The sequence below is a fragment of the Staurois parvus genome, unplaced genomic scaffold (genome assembly GCF_062004578.1).
Source record: "Staurois parvus isolate SC_StPar_1 unplaced genomic scaffold, SC_StPar_1.0 ptg000544l, whole genome shotgun sequence".
Taxonomy (NCBI): domain Eukaryota; kingdom Metazoa; phylum Chordata; class Amphibia; order Anura; family Ranidae; genus Staurois; species Staurois parvus.
In genome coordinates, this window is record NW_028318340.1 from 1,604,373 (window position 1) to 1,624,746 (window position 20,374).

Below are 20,374 nucleotides of genomic sequence, written 5' to 3' on the forward strand. Positions count from 1 at the left end.
TTACGGGACCAAAAGTAATGGGACAGAATAATAATCATAAATCAAACTTTCACTTTTTAATGCTTGGTTGCAAATCCTTTGCAGTCAATTACAGCCTGAAGTCTGGAACGCATAGACATCACCAGACGCTGAGTTTCATCCCTGGTGATGCTCTGCCAGGCCTCTACTGCAACTGTCTTCAGTTCCTGCTTGTTCTTGGGGCATTTTCCCTTCAGTTTTGTCTTCAGCAAGAGAAATGCATGCTCAATCAGATTCAGGTCAGGCGATTGACTTGGCTATTGCATAACATTCCACTTCTTTCCCTTAAAAAACTCTTCGGTTGCTTTTGCAGTAAGCTTTGGGTCATTGTTCATCTGCACTGTGAAGCGGCGTCCAATGAGTTGTGAAGCATTTGGCTGAATATGAGCAGATAATATTGCCCGAAACACTTCAGAATTCATCCTGCTGCTTTTGTCAGCAGTCACATCATCAATAAATACAAGGGAACCAGTTCCATTGGCAGCCATACATGCCCACGCCATGACACTACCACCACCATGCTTCACTGATGAGGTGGTATGCTTAGGATCATGAGCAGTTCCTTTCCTTCTCCATACTCTTCTCTTCCCATCAGTCTGGTACAAGTTGATCTTGGTCTCATCTGTCCATAGGATGTTGTTCCAGAACTGTGAAGGCTTTTTTAGATGTCGTTTGGCAAACTCTAATCTGGCCTTCCTGTTTTTGAGGCTTATCAATGCTTTACATCTTGTGGTGAACCCTCTGTATTCACTCTGGTGAAGTCTTCTCTTGATTGTTGACTTTGACACACATACACCTACCTCCTGGAGAGTGTTCTTGATCTCGCCAACTGTTGTGAAGGGTGTTTTCTTCACCAGGGAAAGAATTCTTTGGTCATCTACCACAGTTGTTTTCCGTGGTCTTCCAGGTCTTTTGGTGTTGCTGAGCTCACTGGTGCGTTCCTTCTTTTTAAGAATGTTCCAAACAGTTGTTTTGGCCACGCCTAATGTTTTTGCTATCTCTCTGATGGGTTTGTTTTGTTTTTTCAGCCTAATGATGGCTTGCTTCACTGATAGTGACAGCTCTTTGGATCTCATCTTGAGAGTTGACAGCAACAGATTCCAAATGCAAATAGCACACTTGAAATGAACTCTGGACCTTTTATCTGCTCATTGTAATTGGGATAATGAGGGAATAACACACACCTGGCCATGGAACAGCTGAGAAGCCAACTGTCCCATTACATTTGGTCCCTTAACAAGTGGGGGGTACATATGCAAACTGTTGTAATTCCTACATCGTTCACCTGATTTGGATGTAAATACCCTCAAATTAAAGCTGACAGTCTGCAGTTAAAGCACATCTTGTTCGTTTCATTTCAAATCCATTGTGGTGGTGTATAGAGCCAAAAATGTTAGAATTGTGTTGATGTCCCAATATTTATGGACCTGACTGTATATATCTCTTACAGTATTTTATATCTATACAGTATTTTTTCTGAACCAATACCCATGTATGTGGAGAAGGATTAGTAGGCAATTTTACTTTTCCTGAAGACTCTTGCAACTGAAAAGAGCTCTTGAAATCATAAAATAAATCTATATAACACCATTTCCTTCTTTTACTTTTAGTGTGAAGAAATCTAATTTTAGCCCTGTACCTTACACAATACAACAAAACAAATCAGTGGAAGGTTCAGTTGCATCATGGGACATGCATATATATGAGATGTGGCCTCCAACAGGTCCTTTTTTTCAAATTATTCTACATGTGACTGATTTTACATGCATTAAACCTATTAAAATGACCTTGTCACTAGCACAAAATATGGTGTCTGGAAGATGGAAAGTGAAATCTTCATCCTCTTCAAAAAATACCTGTGACACTTTAGGGTTGATTTAGTAAGATTGGAGAGTGCAAAACCTGGTGCAACTGTACAAAGAACCAATCAGCTTGCAGGTTTTTTTTTTTTTTCTGTCAAAGTTTACTTGAACAAGCGGAAGTCAGAAGCTGATTGGCTACCATGTAGAGCTGCATTAGATTTTGCACTCTCCAGTTTTAGTAAATCAACCCCTTTGTGTGATCATGATCTAGGTGTTTTAAATGGCAATTGGGGTATTCTATAATGGTTATGGAAATGTATATTTTTGTTTTAATTACTTGTAACAAAGTCAGGACTGAAGAACTAGTTATTTTCCACCACTTTATTTCTCCACAAAAAGTGAACAGCAAAAACAATGGAAAAATAGCTTCTAAATTATGTAAGAGAACCAATTAAGTTAAAAGTTGTGGAAGAAAACTGTGGAAGGCAGGATATTGACAGTTAAGGAGCAAACTTCGGAGGCCTACTTTCAACACAATTTTCTGGCACAATTTGTTTTTTACATATATAGTCCCTTACAAACACAGAAATCATTTAATCTCCTGGTCGTTTTTTAGTAAGCAGCAGAAAACTGGAGTGATCTCAACTTATCAATGCGGAAAGTCAGATCATTAAAACTGTGCCACCAGCGCTCTAACAATTTTACACTGGCGACAAAAAAAACAAAATATTATCAAATTAGGTTAAATAAAAAAAACACAAGTAAATGTAACCCAATTTCACAAGATAGTTATATTCCTCTTCGTCGACTGTGTTACAATTTCCTGTATACTGCCAGTGTAACAGTTTAAACATACACTGTTGCACATTAAAGTTGACAGACTATAGAGTTGTCAGGGCTATATGGTTTTAAAGACATCTGAAGCCATAATTAAATCTTCCAAATCTTTAATCTTCAAAGTCACTTTGATTTTAAAGGAGAACAGGGCCTGACTGAATTAAATCATAAATTAAAATTCAGAGTCTGATCTTTTTCTAGGCCCTCCATAAATATGTTCTTTCCATGTTCCACAAAGCAAGACGTCCAGAAGGTATTAAGAGCTGCCCACTCGGTCTCTGGGAATGAGTCGGAGTTCAGAGCCGTGTTTGAGGAAAACATTTCCTGAAAAGAAGATGAATAACAAAATGTAGGTCAAAACGGCACATTCTAGATTCAACAAGGTTTCTTTGTGAAATTAAAGTGCATATTCAGTCAAAGGTTTACCATTTAGCTGTGGATAGAGGGGAAGGAATTTAGGATTCCTGACAGCTTTTTAGCAGCTAGCCAGGGCTCCATTACTAGCTTTCAAAGTGAAAATGGTTCACCAAACAACAAATGGGGAAAATCTCCACCGAGGACAGCAAAAAAAAAAAATCTGGCTGGAATTAGTCTTTAAGAACATCATGGCAAAATAAAGACTTATGGAATGCCTGATACTAACCAACCAGATTTGTTTGTTCTTAACCTCTTGGAGCCGGCAAATGTGCGGCCTCCCAGTGTCTGGGCCTTGACGCCGAGCGGCCGCACATTTGCGGGCAATTAAGAAAAACGTGCTGAGAGCACGTGCTCCCAGCACCTATGTCCGATACTCACGGAAAGGTCCCGATCTCCTCTTTTGATCGGGACCTTTCCTGATCATGTGACCGCCGTGACGGTGTGTCACAGCGGACACATGACCCTAAACCCCGCCTCCTGACTTCTGAAACCCTTAAAGGGCCAGGAGGCGCAGGCCCAAGGGGTTAAAGAACCTAGCTGGACATTTGCTTCAGTTTTTTTCTTTTTACAAGAATTGGAAAGCTTGGATTGGCTGAAATCTTCCTCTAATACATTTCCGGCTGCTTTGAAAATTTAGTGGAGGTTTCCCAGTTATATACAGTATACATGAATAAAATATTTTTGGGGGGGCATTTTGTGTCTCTGATACTCCTTAGTTGGACAAACCAATAGTATTTTCTGACAGTTACAGGGGAAACATCGTTATAATAGCGGATTGTATGCAATAGGCGTTACAGATTTAAATGTTCTGATCTTATATGCATACCTGTTTATGAATTGGTGTATAGTGATCACAACAGTTCATTTTCAAAAATGCATCCCTCTTCTATACATAGGAATCACACGAAACATACATATGTGTGGTAATGAAAATCATACCCCAAAGGGGGTGCACGGTGATGTTAGGGAAAGTGTGGGATTCTTGACATCTGATGTAATGGGGTGTGGGATGCTCTGGATATCTAGTCTTACAAATACAACCGGCCCTTTGAGGGCAACCATAATGCTGATATGGCCCATGGTGAAATGGAGTTTGACACCCCCCTGCCTTAGGGGAAGCATTAAAGCGATAATAAAAGGTTCATTTTTGTTTGGAAAATAAGAAACACGTTATATTTACCTACTGTGTGCAGTGGTTTTGCACAGAGCAGCCTGGATCTTCTTCTCGGGTCCCCTGCTGGCTCTCCTGGCCCCTCCCTCTTGACGGGTGCCCCCACAGCAAGCAGCTTTCTATAAGGGCTTCCGCTGTTCTGTTTGTCCATTCACATGCGGAGCTCCGGCTTGACTCCACCCTCTCTCTCTCCTCATTGGCTGACTGGCTTGATTGACAAAAGCAGGAGCCATTGGCAGCAGAGACCCAGGACAGCCGAGGCTGTCATGCACAATGCTGGATCGCAATGAGGCTCAGGTAAGTATTGAGGGGGCTGGGGACACTGCTGTACACATGTTTTTTACCTTCATGCATAGAATGCATGAAGGAAAAAAACCTTGAGCCTTTACAACCACTTTAAATGTACAGTACATACAGCATGTGACTTAAGTCATTATGATCCATTCATTTGGATTTGTTCTGTACCGTTGAAGAGGTTTTGCCGTCTCCTTAGCTCTGAGTGTCAGGAACACATTTTAACACTGAAATATCCACATGGGTAACCTGGTCACTATTTTTAGGCACTTTAGGAAGCTGATTTACGCACTTAGTAGGTATGCAGGTTTTTCATCTTTTAACCCTTGCCTATGTTCCTGTTTTAGCTGGTGCCACGATTGCTGCCTCAAGTTTCCGGTTTCAGGCTCCATGCACATCATCATTTTTTTAAGTTTCTAGAAGCTGTTATTAAAAATGTTTTCTGCTCCTAGAAGCTAAATAGTGTTGTCCTATGTGTCCATGCACACTACTTTAGGCGATTAGCATTTTTTGAGCTTCAGCATCTAGGAGCAGAAAATAAATTGTTTTTGCATTCTTTTTTTGAAAAGCTAGTGTGCATGGAGCCATAAAGTAGTTCTTTTCTCTTGAAAGGTACGATGGAGCCACACTTGCATTCAGGGACTAAAGTTAATACAGTGAAAGAAAATGTGGCCAGCAACAGTAGCAGTGAACAAGGATTTTTGCCAAAACATGTTAGCATTTTACTTACTCCCCTGCAAGCAATAAAGAAGTTTATATGGATGTTGGAGTTGCCAGCCACATTTTCTGTTTCATCGGATCTTGATGGATTGGGGACACTCCGTATGTCAGAGCACCCGTTTTCTGGATTCCATGCCCGATTCATGAACCTGCAGTGAGCGCTACACCTGTCCTCATTTTAACTAATGTATCAATACACTGTGTGCATCAATTGAAACACACAGCCCAGTAAACTCGGATGGCAAGGCACACTCCTGCTGCTCCCACCCCATCCTCCCTACCTTCTCCAAGCTAACAGTCTGATTTGAGACTGCACTATTGACAGTTAACTCTTTCCTATGAAGACCGGAAGTTCAGGGAAGCAGCAATGAGAGAGCAGAAGCCAGCAGCATTGAAAGCTGTAAAGTGCAATTGTTGCAGTATTAATTTTAACAAATAGTTTGCTGGGTCATATGTATTTTGTTGTGTTTGATGTGCTATGGTAAAAAAAAAAAAAAAAAAAAAGCTAAGGATTCAATACCATTTTAATTAAATCATCATTGAACGTGCCAAGGCATCCGCTGACTGTCCAAAAACATGCCTGAAATGGCTTTAGCATTACAAAACAAGCCCATTTAAATATGATTCCTATTACTAGCTACACCATGACCTGTATAAATAAGGACTTTTTAAGACATGTCCCTAGATACAGGATAAAATAATTATTTGTAATTGCATTGTTTATACAAAAACTATACAGCAAAGTCATGACACACAACACCCAAACCAATGCATGGGTGTCACATTCATTAAACACAAATATTATGTACAATTAAACATATAAGCATTGAGGGATTTTAAAATATCACATTATCTAATTAAGCAAGCTCCAAATTCATTTCAATTTTTATCTTCACTTAGGATATAGAAATGCAAAGCTTGATAATGAAGTATATATCTACAGGCAATTATCTACCACGTTTATACTCTACAATACCAACTAAAGATGCTAACACTTCTCATTTAACTATTCAGGCATTTATAATTACTGTGATATGCAAAGACACAACTGTTGCACTGGGGAAAATTCTGCACAAAAACATATTTTATTGCCGTGATGGCACCTTTTCTTTTGAGAACAAAAATACCATCCGTTACACTACATTTAATACCGGTAGGTTCATTATGGAATTAAATGACAGGTATATTAATGACCCAGCAAGAAGCCTGAATTAATTGGTTCATGCATGTTGAAATTACATCTTCATTTTAATCTGATCTGCAGGGCCATTTGCAAACTGTTGCTAGGCTGCACACTGTTGCCGAGAGTAAATATTTAATAGCAATATGCAGAAACCATCAGGAGGAATTTTAAATTATCTAAGATCAGAAGGTCTAAAATTAATTTCCCCAACTAGTGGGCTCACAAAAATAGTGCTGGCTAAAGTCAATTACCATGCCCTCTGACAAGCTACAAAAAGTACACAATCTTACATACATGAGTAATTGAATGTGCTTGTCTTAATTTATCCAATGTTAGTTTTCAATTAATACTGGCAACACACACTTGTACACTACACCTCTATTAAAGACAAATAAATGACCCCTCTTGCATTACTGATAATAGGAAAATCACGATGGTTCACACCAAGAGCCACTAGCAGATAAAACATGTCTGTTCCCTTAAAGCATCTCTGACTAACTGGATAGATATAATACGAGAATGTATATCTAGGATACAGGGATGTTGAATTTATATCGCCCGACAATCAGGACATGTAGCTCCGGGCATCAGGCAAGCAGAGGGCTTACCTGTCAGGTGAAAGCATTAGAGCGGCAGTGCTGCCACCACTTGCTTCCACACAGTGCCAGCTCCTCCCCCCAAATGTCGTCTCCCGGGCCCCACTTGCCCATCTGCGGGCCCGGGAGCAGCTCCCCTCCCCTTCTTGTCCTGACCCGGACGTGATGTTATGATCTCACTTCTGGGTCCCCGTTAACAAGAGTCAGGAAAGAATGTAATGCAGTGCGATGTGCACTGCATTACATTCAGGGGAGACATCCAGGGTCTTGTAGATCTTGGATGTCTCAATAAAGAGAACATGTCAACAAGTTACACCCAAGTTACCAATCAAGTTACACCCAAGCACCCCTCCCCCCCCCTCCGAACAAAGAAAAAAATTGAGACCCTATCCACCCCCACATATACAAACATTAAAAGCACATGCTGGGAGACCTACACATGAAAATGTCGATTGTGATATACATGTTACATATCGCCACGCACGCTAGGATGACAGCAATAATTCTAGCATGAGACCTTCTCCATAACACTATACTGATGACCTATAAGGGGCTTTAAATGTACCACCTATAGAAATATAGGGTACTGAAGTTTGTCGCCATTTCACGAGTGCATGCAAATTTAAGGTTTGACATGTTGGATATCTGTTTACTCGGCACAACCTCACCTTTTATATTTTATAAACATTTTTTTTTTATTTTATTGCTTTTTTTGTGCCCTAAAATTAACTTTTTTACAGACATTTTGCGGTAATATCATGTGACATAAAAAATTGGAACTACCACTATTATATTCTCTAGGGTCTCTGCTTTCAGAAAATATATAATGCTTGGGGGGTTTTATGTAATCCTCAGGCCTAAAATTATTTTTTAAACATGTGCAAAATATGCAAAAACGGCTCTGGCAACGAAAGGGATAAAAGATAAGCCCAACACTCCCTTACCTGACAAGTACCCAATCAGTGCTCATTACACTGGAAGGTCTCTCCAGGAGGAGGAGATAAACAGCGCAATGTTAAAATTATTAAATGTTTAAGTCATCATAAAGCCTCTTTTGTTTTTAAAAGCTCCAGACATTCTTAAAAGCACCTTGAATTCAAATACGGTTTTGGTTAAAATGTATTGTTTTTTTATCAGGACAAGTAGATTGTCATGCGGGACAAGTACATTGGGACACCGATTTAGTCCCTTGACAAGTAGTTTTTTCAAAAATTTCCACAACCCTGTGATATTATGAACTAGTCCACCTGAAACTAGCAAGTCACTTCTGAAAAGGCTGACACACTGCGCATTAATTCCAAGATCTTAAACCCATTACAATCATTCATTCTCCATGAAAAGCTGTACAATATGGAGAATCAATCATGGCGGAGTGGACAGATGAGGCGATCTTGCCAATAAAGTAACAGAGAAATGTAAGAAGTCAGTCGGAAATGTAACTCCCTGACAAAACTATAAACAGAATTTTAGTTTTGAATGGACTGACCCTTTAAATTAATATCACCAACAGATCAATACATTGTTGTATAACTCCCAAGACCCAGGAAGATATTTAAAAAAATTTAAAAAATAACAAATAAATTGTGGACAAGCTCCAAAAGTGTCTAACCACTTCCCGCTGCCATGCAGTGCGGCCAGGCGGCAGCTACAGGCAAAGCGATGTACCCGTACATCGCTCTGGCTGTACTAACACAAGGGGGCACTGAGCGCCTTAGCTGGTGCGCAGCGCATCCCCCGCGCGACTGCTGTGTCCAGCGGACACAGCGGAATGAAGATCCTGGTGAACGGGACCCGGTGATCATGTGATTGCTATGCGATCACAGGATTCCTATGTAACCAAAGCTGCAGCTACAGGCATCATCCCGGTATCGTTTTTTTTCAGCTGGCGGTCAGTTTTCATGTAAAAACAATCCTAGTGGCCAATTAGCTGCTGAATTGTTTTTATGAGCAGAGAGAAGGGACATTCTTGGGCTCTCCTGTCCCACAGAGGGAATCCGAGAATGAAGCCGGCAGGTTCCGCTGGCTGACCATAGAGCTGATCAGAGACCAGAACGGCTCCAATCATATCTGCAGTCTAAGAATTCAGAATCAACGAGCATTTCATCATTTCAGTTTTGCAGGATATAAAAAAGCACCATTTTTAAATTGGGAAAGCATCTGATCACACCAATCTTGGTGAGATTAAATAATGCAAAGGCAGAGGAGATATCTAGAGTCTGATTGACCCCAGATTTCTCAAAAAAGACTATATGAAAATGCCCATTGACATTATAGGGGATATTTGCATTCCCTGTGATAGCATTAAAAGTGATAAAAAAAAAATAAGGACAGTGTAAAAATAATTAAAAAAAAAAAATCAAAAATTACAAAAAAAAAAAAAACCCACCCTTGCCCCCCTGCGTGCGCAAGCGTTGACCCCGTGCTGGTATGTAACCAGTTGTTGCACCGTCCATGTGAGGTATCGCCGCGAACGCAGATCGAGGGCAGTAATTCTAGCACTATACCTCCTGTATAAATGTAAACTGGTGACCTGTAAAGGCTTTTAAAGCGTCGCCTATCAATAATAAAAATGTATGTATGTTGCAATTGCATGGGCATGCGCAATTTTAAACATGTCATGTTTGGTATCTATTTACTCATTTAACATCATCTTTTATATTTTATCAAACTATTGGGCAATACATTGTGTTTTTGTGCATTACAATTCTAAAAAGTGGATTTTTCCCAAAAGATCTGCGTTTGAAAAAATCACTGCGCAAATACTGTGTGACATAAAAACTGTCAACACCCACCGTTTTATTCTCTAGGGCCTCTGCTTTAAATAATATATAATGTTTGGGGGTTCAAAGTAATTTTCTAGGAATAAAAACTGTTTTTTCATGTGAACAAAAAGTGGCAGAAAAAGCTTGGTCTTTAAGAGTGGGTGATGTGTGGCATACGCTTCTAATGTTGGGCCTGAAATGAAAGGATAGTAGAAGCAACCCCTCCAAATAACCACTTTTTGGAAAGTAGACACTCCAAGGTATTTGCTAAGAGGTATGGTGTTTTTCAGATCTAATTGGTTGCCACGTTATTGGAAAATGAAGAAAGAAAACATTTTTTTCTTTTCTTTTTCAAAACCCTGTGACCAAAATTATATCTGTAAAATACTCACCATGCCTCTTATCAAATTCCTTGGGGTGTCTACTTTCCAAAAAGGGATCACTTGGGGGGGGGGGGTGTTTGTACTATCCTGGCATTTTAGAGCCTCCGAAACTGTGATAGGTAGTGGGCAAGTGATGTGAGGAAATATGCCCTTTGAAAGCCTGGAGGTGGTCATTGGATTTTGTGGGATTGTATGTAGTAGCTAGGCTTTCAAAATGTCTCTCACATGTGGTATCCCTATACTCAGGAGAAGTAGAAGAGTGTGTTTTGGGGTTTTGTTCCACATATACCCATGGCGTGAGCAACATATCATTAACGTGACAATTTTGTGTGTGTAAAAAAAAAAAAAAAATGTCATTTATCAAAAAGATTGTGGCAAAAAATAAAATGTTCCATGGACTCAACATGCCTCTCTGCAAAATCCTTGGGGTGTCTACTTTCCAAAAATGAGTCATTTGGGGGGGGGTTGTACTGCCCTGGCATTTTAGCACCTCAAGAAATGCGATAGGCAGTCAGAAAGTAAAAGCTACGTAAAATCCAATATATATATATATCATAGTTTGTAGACGCTATAACTTTCATACAAACCATAATATACACGTATTGAGATTTTTTTTTTACCAAAGACATGTAGCAAAATACATTTCAGCCTAAATTTATGACTGAGTTTATTGGATATATTTTATAACTGAAAGTGAAAAATAGTTTTTTTTTTCAAAATTTTTGCCCTTTTTTTGTTCAAAGCGCAAAAAATAAAAACCGCAGAGGTGATCAAATACCACCAAAAGAAAGCTCTATTTGTGTGAAAAAGAGACATAAATTTTGTTTGGGTACAGCATTGCACAACTGCGCAATTACCAGTTGAAATAGCGCAGTGCTGAACAGCAAAAAATGGCCTAGTCAGGAAGGGGGGTAAATGCTAAGGAAGGAAAGTGGTTAAAGGATAAGTTCACCATTGGGAACCTGTTTGTAACATGTTCCACTGCTGCAGCCTCCACCTGCTGCCCTCTCTCCCTGTGACAGCAGTACAGAGAGAAGTTCCCTGTACTAGTCACTTTTGAAAACAGCATGGCTGTGCGGAGCTTCACCCACACGCCATATCATTAATTCACAGAGTTCTACAAGTCCTTTGCAGATGTGGGCTTGTAGTTTTCAATGAACTACCACAGTTCTGTTGAACAAACCTGCAAAAAAAAACTGGGCATTTTCTTTTTTTTAACCACCTCCCGCCCACCATATAGTCCAATGACGGGTGCAAAGTGGTTCTCTCGTTCTGGGAGGATGTCATATAACGTCCTCCCATTCTCACCGCGCATGCGCAGCTCCGGGAGCGCGCAATGCTGCGATCGGCGGTGCGCTGTGTCCCTCGGACACAGCGGATCACCGATCCACGGAAAGAGCCGAAGACGTCGGCTCGGTCATGTGATCAGCTGTGTCCAGTCACAGCTCATCACATGTAAACAGGGAAATGCCGGTTATCGGCATTTCTCTCCTCTCGAGCTGTCACGCTGACAGCTCGTGAGGAGAGGAGGGTAATCGGCATTACTAGGAGGGGACATGTACACTGATCATCAGAGCACTGATGATCAGTGTGCCCTGATGATCAGTGTGGCCCCAGAAGTGCCATCTGTCAGTGTCCATCAGTGCCAGCTGCCAGTGCTGAACAGTGCCACGTGCCAGTGCCCATCAGTGCCACATATCAGTGCCTACCAGTGCACATCAATGCCACATATCAGTGCCCATCTGAGCTGCCTTTCAGTGTCACCCATCAATGCCAATCAGTGCCGCCTATCAGTGCTGCCAGTCAGTGCCGCCTAACAGTGCCAGTCAGTGCCGCCTAACAGTGCCAGTCAGTGCCGCCTAACAGTGCCATATATCAGTGCTGCCTTTCAGTGCCCATCAGTGATGCCTGTCAATGCCCATCAGTGCCACCTACCAGTGCCTCCTCATCAGTGCCCATCAGTGCCACCTATCAGTGCCCATCACTGCAGCCTCATTAGCGCACATCAGTGAAGAAGAAAAATCACTTATTTACAAAATTTTATAACAAAAACTAAGAAAAAACGTTTGTTTTTTTTTTTAATTTTCAGTGGTTTTTGGTTTAAGAAAAAATAAAAAAAACCCAGAGAAGATTAAATACCACCAAAATAAAGCTCTATCTGTCACAAAAAATGATAAAGATTTCATATGGGTACTGTGTTGCGTGACCGCGCAATTGCCATTCAAAGCGTGACAGCGCTGAAAGCTGGAAATCGGCCTGGGCAGGAAGGGGGTATAAGTGCCCTGTAGGCAAGTGGTTAAAGTGAATGTATCCTTTAAAGTGTTACTAAACCCACAACAGTAAAATCAGTCTGTATATGCAGTAAACCATGCTTGATATACTCACTGTGGAACCTAAGGGGTTAATTCTCTACATTGTGAAGAATGGCTGACTTCTCTGATCCTCCCCTTCTTCCAGTGTCTCCCTCTTATCGCCTGATTAAGACATATGCTGTGGAGACACTCTGCACATGCTCAGTTTGGTGTGTATCGCTAGAAAGGTTTTTTTTCTTGGGAGAGTGCATGCAATCAGCAAAGGGCCAATCAGCACTGTTCAAACAGAGGTCAGGGGATTTGAATCCTACTAGATCAGAAAGAAAACTTATCCTACAAGCTTTAACATGTGCTCTGCTTAACACTGATAGAAGTCACAAAACTGCTCTAACTGCTGATGAGAAAAGGTATTTAGCGGTTTATAATTACTAAAATAATTGCATTTCAATGTTCTGTGTACTGTGGGAGACCAGATATAGTGAATGCAGGGTCCTGGGTTTAGTAACACTTTAGGCCTCTTCCAATGTCTAAAGAACTTACCCTACTTTTTTTTTTTAATTACCCTAAAATCCCTTCTTGGAGTACATTAGAGTCCCCTTGCCCTAAGCAACATGCCAATGATATTTTTAATAAAAATATTTGCTTTTTCATGACATGCCTTATTTTAAACCCAGGGATGACCTCACTGGGTCTCTGTGCTGCTCTATGCAACACATTATGGCTGGTGGAAAGGGCTGTATATAGCTTCCTGTGAACAGAAGACCACTCTAGGAAATGCCCAAAAGTAATATTTCATATTCAAAAAAACTGAAATCCAAGAAATTAAAAAAGTGCTGGGGCTAGGGACCGTAAGGCTGGGGAGAGAAGAGAAGATTCTGGGCATCCTCTAGCCAGGGAATAAGAAGGGATCTGACTTGCTGCAGCTTCTAATGCACATTGTAAAAAGCTCACAGTGAAATAAAACCAGTGGAAGCAATTTTTGTACCGTAGAGGAGCCTGTACAACTACAAGACTGAAAGGAGTTTTTATTTAAGGCTGTCAATTTAGGTATTCACTTCATAGAAGTGATGGTGGTGAGGAAGGCAATCAGGATGAGATCTCACAGAGACAATGGGCACAGAAAGAACAATGTGAGTGAGCAGTCTCTGAAAAAGAAAAGTAAAGGTTGAGATATGACCTTTGAGGGCACTCAAGGCTAAACATTGATCGAGACCAGAGTGGAAAAAAAGACATAATTCATCCCACAAAGAACTTGCTTCAATTGAACTTGCTTTAAATCACACCAGGAGAAATACATCTTTCAAGTGCAATGGTAGACTTTGCGAGAAATCCATTTCCTAGCCTTCAAGAGCATAGGGATGAATGAATCTGATAGGCCTCTAAGCCAGGCCATTAAAGCCAGTGACAGAACATCCCACAGAGAGTCTGCCAGAAGACTGAGGCAGTCCGAGATGGATGGCAATTCAGTTTCATCTGAATGCCCTCTAGCTTGATTCTATGGGTAGGCGTGAAAGGTATTTAAGCAGATGAAAGGCATAGATCACATAAAACTGATGCCACCAAGTCACCATCAATAACTATTGCAAAGGCTAGAGGACACCTGGATCGGGAGATAAACCTACTCAGTTTATTGTTGAACCAAAAAAGTCAGGCAGTCCAAGCCTGGCATGTCCTTCAGCTGTGACAGAGGTCCCGAAAAACACCTCAGGGGGAAGAGACCATTCTTTGTAGCCAAGAGTTTTTCGACTGAGGAAGTACGCCTGTCACCTTTCCATGCCTGAGAAGTATGCAGTGGACAGAACTGGAATATGAACTTCTACTCAAGCCAGAATCAGATCTAATTCCTTGCACAAAGAGACTCCCCCTTCCCCCCCCCGCCCCCCATGGTTGATGTAAGCCCTGGCACTGTCCGACTGATTCCTGGTCAGATGACCTTGCAGATACATCACTGACCTAATATCCAAGTACCGCCCAGCACGCACACTCCGCTCCTCACAAGACCTCCTTCTCTCTAGTTCCCTGGTCTCCTCCTCCCATGCCCGCCTCCAGGACTTCTCCAGGGTGTCACCCATCCTCTGGAACTCCCTGCCCCAACCCATCAGATTATCACCTACTCTCCTCTCCTTTAGGTGCACCCTGAAAACCCACCTCTTCAGGGAAGCCTACCCCACCCTTTGCTAACTTGTCGACCTCCTCCACTCTTCCTACCACTCCATCCCCCACAGCTATCTCCTCCTGTGCCACCATCCCCTCCCTCCTAGATTGTAAGCTCGAAAGAGCAGGGCCCTCAATCCCCTCATGTTTTGCATTGTATTGGTATTGTTCTGTCACATGTTCTGTCCCTCTTTGTAATGTACAGCGCTGAGCGAACTATTGGCGCTTTATAAATACTGTATAATAATAATAATTATTATTGCGTCCTGAGTTCCAGAATAAGCACAGAAGATGAGCTTTCTCCCACAACCAAGTGCCTTCTGAGATGGTATTTAGAATGCCTCCGCAGCCTGATAGGCTGGTGTCTGTCATGAGAACCTTCCAAATAACTGGCAGAAGGGACTTTCCTGATTTCAGCACCAAACTTGAGACCCACTATGCCTGGACAAGTGTGGTCTTGCTAGTCAAGCATATGAGACAATCCAGAGATTGAGCTTGCCTATCTCACACCGCCAGAAACTTGAGCTGCAACAGTCTGCAGTGTAATTACACATATGGAGATGAAATGGCCACCTACAGGCCCAAAACCTTCAAGCAAAGCAGAGCAGAGAATTAGTAAGCTCCTGGACTATAGTGTCCGAACGTGGGAGCGGAGTCTAGAGTTTGTCCAGGGGACGTAAGACTTTAGACAGGTCATATTTAACATCTGACCCAGATAATCAAAACAATGAGACGGTTCCAGAGTTGAAGTCTGGAGGGTTGGAATCCACTCAAAACTCTGCAGGGGTCTGCACAGTGTGTTGGACGTTGGCTGTCAGAGTCAACTGTTCTCTCAGAAGAAAGAAGGGAATGACCGGAGACTGAAAACACAAGGCAGAGGGGTCTGAAGATAGAACCAGGAACCAGAGATGTGTCAATGGACAGCACAGCTAAGATCTGGCAGATGGCCATGGTTACAACAGAGGGTTGCAGTGCAGGACCTGAAAGCAAGAACAAGCCTTTAAAAAGGGCTGCCATCCCTAGATGAGTGGACCAAGGCCTTGAACCTGAAAAGCACCTTGTGGCTAACTTAGCACATTACACCCAAGGCTGCCTGGGTGAGCACCTAATGCGGAGTCTAGCACCCAGAAAGCACATTACAGGCCAGCCCCACTTCTTTTTCACAATAGGGTCCGTGTATGGCCTGCAGGGTTAAGTCAGGGATTAGCTGATTTAGAAGCTGCAAAAATCATCTCCAGAGTCCCTGCAGAACTGTAGAAACTTGCTAGTAGGAAAAAAAAAGTAAAAGAAGGTTTGGTTCACTCTGAGACCTGCTGGGAGTGGGAGGGGTGATACTGGGATGTCCAAACATCTCCTAAAGGCATCAGTATAACCCTGCAACAGCATAACCCTATGTACCCAAATACGTCTCCTGTGTCCCATACTGTATGACGAACACATTTTAATTATATAACAGTTGTGATAATATTCTAAATAATTTGTGGGGGAAGGGTGAAAACCGCTAGTGTATGGCCTGTTTTAAACCAATTTATGAATACAGCTTTGGACAATTTATTTTGCAATACGTCTTCATTACAAACAATTTTACTTACCAGCTGTCTGCGCTGGATTTAGCCCTACTCCATCTGTAGGATAAATTCAAATTGTTACAAAATACATTAAAATTACACAAATATGCAAATCAAAATTAAAAAAAATAAAAACAATGGAAAATGGCTGCAACACTGACAGTTTTGAATTCTCTTTATGGCTGAGCAGCTTGTCAGACAACAAAGGCTTTGCTAAACATTAATTGTTCAAAAGTGCAGTAACCCATAACATATAGTCAGAAGCTAAATTAAATGCCTGCACAACTAACAGCTTTTTTATGGGAAATCACCAAAGCCTCTAGTGTTATTTGACATGCCCATATGCAAACATACTTGGGAACATAATTTAGTCCAGTGAATATATAAAAATACCAGTTAAGGTACATAAAATGTTAATTATTGGCGGTCAGCGTTTCATTTTCTGCCTGTGAGCAACAGTAGTATGAAATGCAAAACATTCCTTTGTGAGTATGGGGGGCAGCATGGTTCACTGTTCTATGTAAATGCATTGTTAGTAATAGAACACAAAAAAGCAAGATGTCAGATACAAACTCCTCTACTCGCTATAGGCTGGAAAAAAAATGTAACATTCATTTCTTCTTCCAGCATTTATTAGATAACCCAAGCTAAAGGTTAAACCCATTTTAGTGGTGAACCAAAATAAAATTCTGGTGCCGAAACCAACACCGAAAATTCTGAATGCATGTGGCTGAAAACCGAACTGAAACCGAAATGTCTGCATATGTGGGGAGGCTCCAATTTTTTTTTTCTACTTTCATGTATATTTTTTTTTAATAAGTTATGATTTTATTGCCATCACATAGGGGACCAATAGTCTCCGATGTGATAGCCTATGAGTGACAGGTCCTCTTTGTAGGGGGGAGGGGGCAGGAGAGGAGCAGTGTATATAGGTGTCCTTTTATTATGCAGCGGTAAATGACCGCTGCTCAGTGGAGACAGTTCTCCGAATGCCTGTTCATGGATCGGTGTGGAGAAGCGGTCTACAAATGCTCTGCACTGTAGAAAACGGCTGCTGTTACTGTAATCTCGTGAGATTACAGTAAAAGAGAAGTCAAAACACACTTAGGATCGCCGCTGATCTCAGTTTCATAAAAAGGACACCATAGTGAGGGAGCAGTGTATACAGAGAGGCTCCCTCACTGGCTGTCACTATATGACAGTGCTGGTTTTTAAATGCAATTGCCGGCTTTTTTTTTTCTCTTCACTATAGCTCACAGAATTAGCTGTCACTTTCCCCAAGCTAAAGGAAACTTTGTTAACTCGGGGGAAATAAACTAAAAGGAAACTTTGTTTCTTTTAGCTGGGGGGAAAGTGACAGCTAATTCTGTGAGCTATAGTGAAGAGAAAAAAAATCTAGTAAATTACATTTAAAAACCGGCACTGACATAGTGACAGTCGCTGTATACACTGCTCCTCTCCTGCCTTTCTCAGCCGTCCCCGCCTCACAACTGCAGTACACACAGTCCCCTGTATCGGCACCTGTGTCACGGATCCACACGCACGCACACGCCCACAGCGACTAGCTAACCGAGGCTTGCACGTCTGGCCGTGACTTGGGATAAAGAGGGAATGAGGGGGACTTACTTTGAATATATAAGACCGGCAGTGATACTCTTTCACAGCCCGCACTACCTCTGGCCACCACTCCATTCCAGTCTAGCTGGCTGACCACACACAGGCAGATACAAATCTTATATACAATCTGGTGCACTAATAGGGTTGGGGAGCAGGCTAGCGATTGGCACACCCTTCTAGGCTCCCTCCAGCTATCCTACAAGCTAGAACCCCGGTGTTAATCACTCTTCCACTGTCCACACACCCCCACACCAGACACACAACAAACGGTAGCTTTCCACCACCCAACAGTTTGTCCACAAACTGGTCTGCTGGGCCACCACGCACACACACAGATCTCCGTCTGGCAGATCTGCTACTTTACAATCTGCATGAAATCTGTCAACACGCAGTGAAATTGTATACAGATAGGCAATGAACTTGACTGAGCATATAAAGACACTGCAATACAATGTCAGCGGAGAGATCAGCCCGAGCTTAAGTACCCAGAAGTCATTTATTAATTTTATGATTTAATATCCCGAAAGTGGGCAGTGCATAAAATACGTACAAAGAAAAAACAATTACAGAAAATGAAAAAAGACACACAATTGGCTATTGACTATAAAATAAAAGGGAATAAAAACAGAAATAAAACAGTTACCAAGAGTTATCCTTTGACTGGAGCAAGTCAGAGAAAGTCCACGATTCACCAAATAGAACCGGCTCCGTACAAATCACCCCGTCCATATCTCAGGGTCCTCAATTTACTGAAATATGGACATAGGCTGGACATTGGCCCTTGGCCAATCAACCCTGGGGGGTGTTACTGTACCAGCCCCCAGGATGTTCTGGGTTCTAAAGTGCCCAAAGTCGATTGGACCAGGAACACTGGCCACTTTATTAGGTACACCTTGCTAGTGCCAAGAAAATATCTTGGACCAGGAAAGCTTTGAATCACCAAGTCAGGGATAGAATTTCCGACACCAGCGCATCAGTCCAATTGTGTCAGTACCAATCACTGTTCAGCTGTCGCAATCAGGTGCCATATAACCGTTTTCTGCGTTTCTCTGGGATTCTACAGAGGCTACAAATACAGTTTTACATGCAGATATAGTCTACAGTGTGTCCAATCAGAAGGAAGTGTTTTCATCTCTCTGCAACTAATATTTTAGCTTTTATGAGAGATGAAATATATTCCTTTGATCTGTTGATATACGTCATAGCTCCCAGACAGATCTGAGCCATCTCCTGGTCTCCTGCTGCTTCCTGAAGCCTAAATGGCTACAGCCCTTCTTTTTAGATTTCTAGAAGGTGGCAAACTGTGACTACATAGGTGACAACGTTTTATTGACATCTTGGTGTCACCTCCAGCCTAGAGGCTGCTCTGTCCTTTCAGATGCTAATCGGTGAACACATGTCTCTGACTGAATCCTGAACACTTAACTTATCTTTAACAACATGGAACTAAGCTAGATATACCATGACATATTTCTACAGATCACATCTCACCTACTCGAATCTTACATTTATGTTACAACCTGTATCGGCTACATTTTTCCTATCGGCATTTATTTTCGTCCGATATGTTTCAGTGGCCGTAATTTTGGTGCATCCATAACCCATTTCATGCTTTTTTCTGCCTTTGTTCCATTCCTGAGTACACAACATGAAGTGAGAGGAGATCTCTCCAATTTTAGTGGACATCCCCACTTAGAAAAGTGCCCCCAGTGAAGTATTTACTCTCTATTTGTGTTCCTATCACAAGTATAGTTTGGATTTCTCATTTTCCTCTGTCCCGGTGACAATGGTCACCATCATAAGCAAAATGGGTAAAGTAGGCACCCTGACAGCAAACCCTACAAAAACAAAACTAAACTCTACATCACTTTAGTCTTTGGCTACCTGCTGCAAAATGTGGCATCTGACCTTTGTTTCTGAAGCACTCTGAATGCCAATCAAAGCAGCTATCACTAAATAAAATGGGTACCTTACAGTGCTGTACACACATTAAGTTTGTGCTTCTTTTCTTTGCTTCAGAATTTATACCCCATGTTACTTTCCTGGTGCTTCACTGTATTCCCAGTCTATCACAGCTCCTTAACAGCATCTACAGCGGTACAGGGGTGCTTATTCAGAGTTAGCTTCGCTTTAAATTTCACGTAATGGAAAAAATAGAAAGCCAACACACGCACAGTGCATTTGCCAAGCTTCATTAAAGCTTCAAAAAAGCATCACAAAAGTATCAAAAACACATGCACGTTAATGCGGTAGGTGCTTTAATGTGTGCTGCTAATCAATGCAAGTGTAAATGAGCCCTTTGAGAGGTTACACTTTTACGGCTTTTCCAAATAAAGATGTGTTCATCCTCTGATAGTTTGAGGATAGGGAGTATAGAAGCTGCCACACAGAATATGGGGAACCAGCACACATTTTTTTAATGGGTATAAAAACAGTATAATGTGATCTGATGAAACTGGAATGCTATAACCACAATTATGCACTGATAACTCTAAAGACAGCAACATACTTTGGATTTAAAGCGGAAATTTATTTACATT

The 20,374-nt window shown here is 41.6% G+C and overlaps 1 protein-coding gene across 1 annotated transcript in view; it reads right to left on the reverse strand.

Moving 5' to 3' along the window:
- Positions 1 to 2,186: 2,186 nt before the first annotated feature.
- The window catches only part of UFM1 (ubiquitin fold modifier 1), a 48,902-nt gene continuing 30,714 nt past the window's right edge, over positions 2,187 to 20,374 (reverse strand). Inside the window, exons 5-6 of the mRNA XM_089690820.1 lie at positions 16,242 to 16,274; positions 2,187 to 2,981 (exon numbers count right to left, since the gene is read on the reverse strand). Coding sequence (XP_089546946.1) covers positions 2,914 to 2,981; positions 16,242 to 16,274 — 101 coding nt within the window. The 3' untranslated portion in view covers positions 2,187 to 2,913. The remainder of the gene's footprint in view (positions 2,982 to 16,241; positions 16,275 to 20,374) is intronic.